This window comes from Apteryx rowi, unplaced genomic scaffold (genome assembly GCF_003343035.1).
Source record: "Apteryx rowi isolate R43461 unplaced genomic scaffold, aptRow1 scaffold_391, whole genome shotgun sequence".
NCBI lineage: Eukaryota > Metazoa > Chordata > Aves > Apterygiformes > Apterygidae > Apteryx > Apteryx rowi.
In genome coordinates, this window is record NW_020450430.1 from 654,018 (window position 1) to 661,761 (window position 7,744).

Consider the following 7,744-nt stretch of genomic DNA (forward strand, 5'->3'; position numbering starts at 1 on the left):
AACTCCTGCAACCAGCCAACAAGGATATCGAGAGTATTATTGAGAATATTATTTCGGATTCTTTTTCTCAGAAAGTAGCATTTATAATGGAAACCTCCATTATGTCCACTCTTCAGCCTTGAGCACGTTGTGTTTGTTATCAATTTGCTCACCCCAAAGACAAGTCAAACACCATGACTAGCTGGTGGGTAAGCACTTTCCACTCATCTTTCAAGATCGGCTAAATCCTCCAAGTTACATTTGTCAACATCAAGCACTGAGAACAAAGGCACTGGGATCTTAAGTATGTTCTAAGAGCAAGAAATCCATCAACTTTTCCCTGAGGACTCCAGGAAGCAAAAACCCCTTCAGCACAGACAATTTATTTGTGATCAGCCACCATCATTCAAAGGGTATCCAGTTTAAAAAAAAGTCTRATCTGCCCTAAGTTGGCTGCTTTCCATATGGAGACCTTCTGAATGGCGAATCTCTTCTCTTTGAAACAGAAAGCAAGGATGTAAACATATCTGGAAACACCAACACCAAAAACAAAACAAAACAAAAAAAGAACAACCCTTAGGATATTAAGTGAGCCATTTAACTAAGTATTTAAAACCTCTGCAATTATTAGTTTATTAGTATCATCCAGGATTCAGATGTTCAATATTTCTCCTGAAGTTATACATAAATGCAAATTGAAATAAGAATCTGAAAGTCAAAATTGTATAACAAAACAATACTCCATCACAAAAGCGTGTAAAATTACAAGAATGCTTTTTTCCTTCTTTTTTTTTCTTTTTTCTTTTTTTAAACACTGGCACTTAAGAGAACCATAATTTTGTAACCAAAAAATTGCCAAATTGTCCCCCAAACTGGTAAGCAGGTATATGTGAAAACAGTTACAGTTGCCAGCACTTGAAGTTTTACTAAATATGCAAAAAAAAACCCTTAGCTTTGGTTTTGGAAGAGAACTATATTTGACCAAATTAGACATTGTTGGTATACCATAAACATTTCACTTTTTAATGCAAAATTTAATAAAATGTACTTTTCCATACAGCTATATTTAACTTAAAAATGGGCAAACATCAAGAGTGCGGTATAAAACCTAACAGGAAAAATACATCTTATCTCATTTTCAATTTGAGACAATATACAACTTTGTTTTAAAGGGCTAAAACTAGAATTTCAAGAATACAAATATGAATTTACATAGATTTAACAAATAATAATGGTACCATTTATAGAAATCTTAGAAAGAAAAATCATTTCTCATGGGCCATTTGCTACCAGGAGAGTTTCATGGTATAAAGCCCGTGGCCATCACCAGACCTGTCACCAAAAAATATGGTAATTTTATGCTTTTAACTTTACACATTTTAGGTATGCTCATCTGTCATAAGTGTTCAGAGATTTACAAATACAACTTCTATTACATGGTAACAGAGTCGCACATGTAAATTTCTCCACACTGGACGGACAAACGCTCTTCCTATGGGTCCTTCTAGGACAAGTTTTTACGTCTCCTCCTGCTCCCCAGAAGTATTTCATTACTGTAAAATTGAACTCTATACTTCTCAACTCTCCAAGACTGGTAAACTCATGCAACTCAATAGAATATTACATTTCACAAAAATCTGAACAAATATCAGTTTGCTGAGATTGAATTTTTGTTTTGTTTCCAGTTACGGAAGAATATTCTTTCATCGTATGCCTATATATTTCTTTTCTTACCCTATCATGATTATGCAGGGTATGCAGATCAAAGCTTTGTTTATCAGCTGGTTATATGAAAGATGAAAACTGTAATATTCATGTGATCCCAAATGGGCATTCAACAAAGCAAAATATGAGTTCCCCTCAAAAAAAAAAAAAAAAAACTATGATTTTTCAAGGGCACCTATTAAAAGGACAACAATACTAATAAAAAAAAATTGTATTTACTTAGAAGCATTCAGAATGTCAACAAAACAGCTGCAATTTTTTTTTTTCCTTTTTGCAATTACAGAGTGGTATTCAGTTAACAGAACAACAATTATTTTTATGATGCATCAGAGACAACTGAAGATGAAAAATGAACTACATCCCCATATATAACTAATTTGTGCTGTGCACCAACAAGAACCTGCTTTAAAACTCCCATGCCAATTTACAACCCCCACACTGTACCAGGCAAGGTTAGTGGCCATTGAAATACCACTAAGGACAGGGCTATCTAAAGACACATTCGGTAGTGTGTTAACTATACAAAAAAAGAGACACTGTACAGTTTAAAAACAAATCTTACACAGCCTTACATTTCAATTTTTTTTCTTTAAAAGGAGTGAGTTGTGTACAGGGGGGTTAAATGCTTTATAGACAAGAAAGAAATTGCTCTAAAAGAGACTTATTCATCATCATCATCATCCTCGTCCTCCTCCTCTTCCTCTTCTTCATGCTCCTCCTCATCATCATCCTCTTCGTCCTCATCCTCATCTTCCTCCTCCTCCTTCTTCTTCTTGCTCATCTCAGCCTTGGCAACTACTTTTTTGCCTGTATCAACTTTTCCTTTGGCCCGGTATGCAGCAATATCCTTGGAGAAGAAAAGCAGGAACAATCTCTCAAAGATTTAACCAGCCAAGAGCTCTGAACAACTTCCAAATGATACTTGTGAAACACCTGCTCCATGTCCACTGGGGTAGGACCAGAAGTCGTGGCTTCAGTTATGACCAGGTAAACTGAGGCTCAACACAAAAAAAACCCCAAAGAAACAGAAAACCTCTAACACTGAAACGATAGTCGCATGCCAAAACACGCTGCTCATGGGTGTTGGGGAATCTCTACTGTTAGGCTTTTAGGAACACGTTGGAAAAGCAGCTGCCTGGGATGGTATAGGCACAGCTGAGCCCACTTTCCAGGAATGAAGTAGGGAAACCTCTCAAGGTCCCTTTCTACCCCTATTTTCTATGATGGCTAAAGAAATGCACACAAAATCCTTATCTGAGACATGAAATTATAATTAGCCATCAAAAACACATCAGCATGACATGGCCTAATATTTGCAGTGTTATGCCTCACTGAAGAGCAATTATACAGAATTCTGCCTAACTGAAGTTTACAAAATAAAAGGTACAAGAACTTTGATTAAAGGGTAGACAGTGCCACCTTCTGCATGCAATAAATTTATTCTAGTGGTTTATAACGCACAAAATTCAAGTTCCTGTCTTAGGCCAGTCAAAACTGTCCATGGGCTGCCCAGTTTTATGTCAAAATAATAAAAACAAGTATGTAACAGAATTTATCTACAGCACTCTTAAACATACCAGCTATAGAGAAATGTCAACACCTTTAGGCAGGCAGTCCAAATCTTCAAATACTCCCCACCCAGTATACATTATATCATTAACCTCACAGTTCTTTCAAACTCCCTTAGAGCTTAGCATTAAATTTTTAGAAGACAGAAAACTCACTATCAGTCAAAGGCCTATCAGTGCAATATTGAGGTTACTGCACCTTAAAAACCCCATCTGTAAGCATAAGAAACATGGACAAGACTCGTGAAGATAAAAATACCCAGGAATGAAGAATAATAATTCTACTGTTTTCAAAGTGTCTTATGAGTTGTTTGATGCAGTTGTATGTACAAACAATTACCATATTGGTGAGTTTTGCCTAAATTTTCACAGGAAGGACAATATGGGATACCTTCCACTCCTACAGTTCCTCTCCAGCAAATAATTAGGACTAAAAGGAGCCACCTTGCTCACTATAATGCTACAGTTTCAACGTGATTTTGATTGCCAGCAAGGACAAACACCCAGATAAAGGTCAAAGCACACAAATGGATAGCTGTGGTACACTAGCTATAGGTGAATGCTGACCCATAGTAAAGCATTATCAGTGTACGTTCTAATACGTATCCCCTTCTTTGGTTACACACCACTGTGTGCGCAACATGTGACAACAGCTCCAACTGTTAAGGCAGAATTTACCCTTAATGATTCAAGAAATTGTATGACAACTGCTTCATATGCATTAACTATGTTAATTACTAGAAAGGAGATAGATACAAAATAGAAACAGAAAAAGCAGGTCTAAAGCTAGCATCTCATTAACCTTATAGTATCTGTTATTATTGAAGGAATAAGCTGAAAATAGCATCTATTTTTACCAATTATTCCAATGTTCAGGGATGTTCTTCAATACTTAACCCCTCCAGAACCAGAGGGCATTCTTTACAGACCTTGCTTAATGCTACTACCTTCACTCAGATACTACTGTTGTGACTCATTGTTTTAATAACCAATACAGACACACCAGTATCTACTAAACCATCATTGGTGGTCCTGAATTACAGATGACTGAAAACAGTTCAACACCAAGGACTGCAATTTAGCGTTACAACTAATAAATAGTGTGCCTATTGAGTTATATTTTCCTACAAATATCATGACATTTGTCATTAGCATATTATATATTATAAATTATAGCACAAAATATTAGAGTACACTAGACAGGAAAAATGTGTAAATTCAGGTTTGTTCTCCCCAAACCTTCACCATGAATGTCCATGTTTACCTTTTCATACTTCTCCTTCAGTTTAGCAGCCTTTTTTTCATAAGGCTGTTTATCATCTGCAGCGGTGTTGTTCCACATCTCTCCCAGTTTCTTTGCAACATCCCCAATGGACAGACCAGGATGTTCTCCTTTGATTTTTGGACGAAACTCGGAGCAAAACAAAAAAAAAGCCGAACTGGGAAGGGAAAGGGGGAGAGGGGAGGATTTTAATTTTAGACTTTAATCTACTATAACAGATACAGAAAGTTACGATCTTTGTTACTGTTTCTTAAGAGCACTGTAAAAATATTTTGTAAAGCCACCTAGAAGCAAGACAAACATTAATTACAAAGGAAGACATTAGAACACAACTTTGAAAACTTAACACATCCTTGTACCTAAGCACTAAAGCACATCTGGTCTGATTTTTGGCAGGACCCCCAGAAGGGCTAATTTATATCTCGTATGCAGAGAAAATCTTAACAACAGAACGACTGAATGACACTAGGGGAGCAAATGTTAGGTCAGAACTGTTAAAGAAGGCAAAGCAACAACACATACACTGCAATATTTGTTGTGAAAATTAGGATTTCCAGATGACAGCATCAGCCCAAATAAAAGCATTCATTTGTACAGGAAGTTCCCTTATTCCCGACAGTGTTAGCTCCATTAAACAAAAAAAGAGAGATAAAAACGTATCTCTACAAAGTATTCTCTATATCTATACTAGGAGAATTTGAAAGTTAGTAGTCCTTTTTGTAAGAACTGAGGTTTTAATTCTCCAAAGCTGTTTCATACAAGATCATTCCTCTAATTTTAAATGGAATGCCAACCAAAGATCCTGTTCAAGCCAAAAGTTTGTGAGGATGGGGCCAGAAATATTACTGCCATTTTAGACAAGAATTACTGTCCAGTCAGAAAAATTGGAAAAAAATCAGTAAGAACTGCGTGACAGGATGGTGTAGATTTTTGCACCTGCTTTTAAAGGCTGACTCTGTTCCAACTTTATCCAAACTTGACCAACCCAAAAAATAAAACCTAATATTTATAATGAAAAACTCAACCTATCGTTACACCACCAATCAGAAAAAACACAGAGTCTTGTATTTCTGAAGTTTCCAAACCTGGATAAAAGATTACTTTGCAGATATACTCCAGTATGATGGTCACAAACAAGATAACCTAGCTGGAAATCTACTTACGGAGGCCTCTTCGGTGCATTTGGATCCTTGAACTTCTTTTTTGTTTCCCCCTTAGGTGGTACATAGTTTTTCATTTCTTTTTCATAACGAAGCTTGTCAGCCTTTGCCATATCTTCAAACTTTCCTTTCTCCTTAGAGGACATAGTCTATAAGGCAATAAAAAGTGAGAATCTAAGATTCAAAAGCATATGCAAGTCCCCTCCAAAACTCCAGTTAGGGGAGATAAAGGTAAGGCAAGAACAATGGATAGTTACCATTAGTTTTTAGCTATGTGTGAAGTACAGTTGTAAGACTAACTTTTAGGGAAATAGTTTACAATCTTGAATAATACTTTACACCAGGTAGTTATTCAAGGGTTTTTTTTGTTTGGTTTGTTTTTTTTTAAGTTATTCCTACCTTCCATCGTTCTGAGCACTTTTTTGAGAACTCTGAAAAGTTCACTGAAGCATCTGGATGTTTCTTCTTGTGCTCCTCCCGGCAGGTTTGCACAAAGAAGGCATATGAAGACATTTTACCTCTTGGCTTCTTAGGATCACCTTTGCCCATTTTTGATGATTTTCTGTAACACAGTGGGGGGGAAAAAAAAAAAAAAACACCTTTACAACTTTTAAATCCCACCCACCATGGCAGAAAGCTATGAAGAATGATCATGCTGATTAAGAACTACCAGAGCAGTATTGTGATACATCATACTGGGAAGAAGTTTCTTTACTGGAAAACTTGCATACGATTTCTGCCATCACTGTTTAAGGTAACCTGGCAGATGCAAGCAACCTGAAACCTCAAAGAGCCTTCAAAACTTACACTTTCGGTCTCCTACAAACTAAAACATCCACTCCAAGCAATTTGTAGGTAAGTGGACATTGCACTCCTGGATTACTGCAAGTACATCATATGCTAGGAAGGAATAATTATATTGAAAGAAAAAAAAGAGTACCTTGGTATCCTGTCTCAGCTACTAAATTCTTTCTCTTTATAGTATGTGTTTCTGTCCCCCACCCCTGCAGACCTTCAGTGCTTATTTACAAAAATATATATTTTTTTGCATGCCATCTATTTTGACTTTCTCTTTTACTCTCTTCTAAGTGTACTGCAAGAAGGTACTCTCTCTTTGTATGTGTACCTAGAAATACAAGAATGAAACGTTGCACTCAAACATGTTATAACCAAGTCAGGGACTTGCAAAGTATGACCTTTACATATGACTAGCAGAACCGTGAGGACTCACTGCGAGGACTATCCTGACTCTTTCAGGGACTGAGGGGGAATGAAAAACACCTTCCTGGAACCTTCACACCCAAGTCAGATATTCAGAGTATTTCTTCATAGCTCCCTGGAAAAGGCCACTTGCACCCTGACAAACTCTGCTCTGCAGCAGGAATTAAAAAAAAATAAAAAAGTAAAAAAAGAGAAAAAAAAGGGCAGCACACACCACCCGCCTGTATTGCCACAGAAGCAGTATTTCCTATCGGTTTGGCGGATAGACAGAAACAGATTTCTGCTCTGTGACTAAACACGTCCGGTTTGAAGTTTCTATCGAGTAAACAAGCGGCCGGAGGAGCGGGAGCAGCTCCTGCCCGCAATGGAGACGCTTCCCGGGCGGGCGCCGCGCTGGGGCACGCGGCGGCGGGTGGCCGCGGCCTGCTGCGCCGAGGCGGAGCCGGGGGAGCGGCCGGCCGGCGGGGCCTCGCACGCGCTTCAGTGACTGGAAAAAAAAATATATAAAATAATAATAATCACATGCCACCGCTGAAACGCTGCGGCTGCGAAGTTGCGTTTAAAAGCCTTCTTCCCGCCATTTTGGCCGTTTCCCCTAGAAGGGGGCAGAGGGAAACTTAGGAAGTCCCCTAAAAGAGATGGGGGGGAGGCCGGTGCTGGGAAGAAGCGGTGAAGTTTATTTTGCCCCCGGCAGCTCCGCGAAGCAGCGCAGCACCGCCCGCGCCCCCCCGCCCGCGCCTCTCAACGCCGCCAGGACAAAGCGCCCGCGCGGCCCCCGCGCGAGGCACCGCGGGGCGCGGAGCCGCCGC

The 7,744-nt window shown here is 38.7% G+C and overlaps 1 protein-coding gene across 1 annotated transcript; it reads right to left on the reverse strand.

Annotated features, from left to right (window-relative positions):
* Nucleotides 1–346: 346 nt before the first annotated feature.
* On the reverse strand, nucleotides 347–7,103 carry HMGB1 (high mobility group box 1). Its single transcript, XM_026074609.1, has 5 exons — nucleotides 6,946–7,103; nucleotides 6,114–6,276; nucleotides 5,718–5,863; nucleotides 4,537–4,711; nucleotides 347–2,551 (listed from the first exon to the last, which is right to left on the reverse strand). Exons 2-5 carry the CDS (start codon nucleotides 6,261–6,263, stop codon nucleotides 2,366–2,368), a joined length of 657 nt encoding a protein of 218 aa, XP_025930394.1. The 5' UTR covers nucleotides 6,264–6,276; nucleotides 6,946–7,103; the 3' UTR covers nucleotides 347–2,365.
* Between the last annotated feature and the right edge of the window lie 641 nt (nucleotides 7,104–7,744).

Excerpts from the sequence above, each read along its gene's own strand:
- HMGB1 (XM_026074609.1), bottom strand. The coding sequence starts at position 6,263 with ATGGGCAAAGGTGATCCTAAGAAGCCAAGAGGTAAAATGTCTTCATAT. Across the intron at positions 5,864-6,113 it reads AGTGCTCAGAACGATGGAAG|ACTATGTCCTCTAAGGAGAA; the intron begins GTAGGAATAACT and ends ATTGCCTTATAG. Across the intron at positions 4,712-5,717 it reads AATGCACCGAAGAGGCCTCC|TTCGGCTTTTTTTTTGTTTT; the intron begins GTAAGTAGATTT and ends TTCCCTTCCCAG.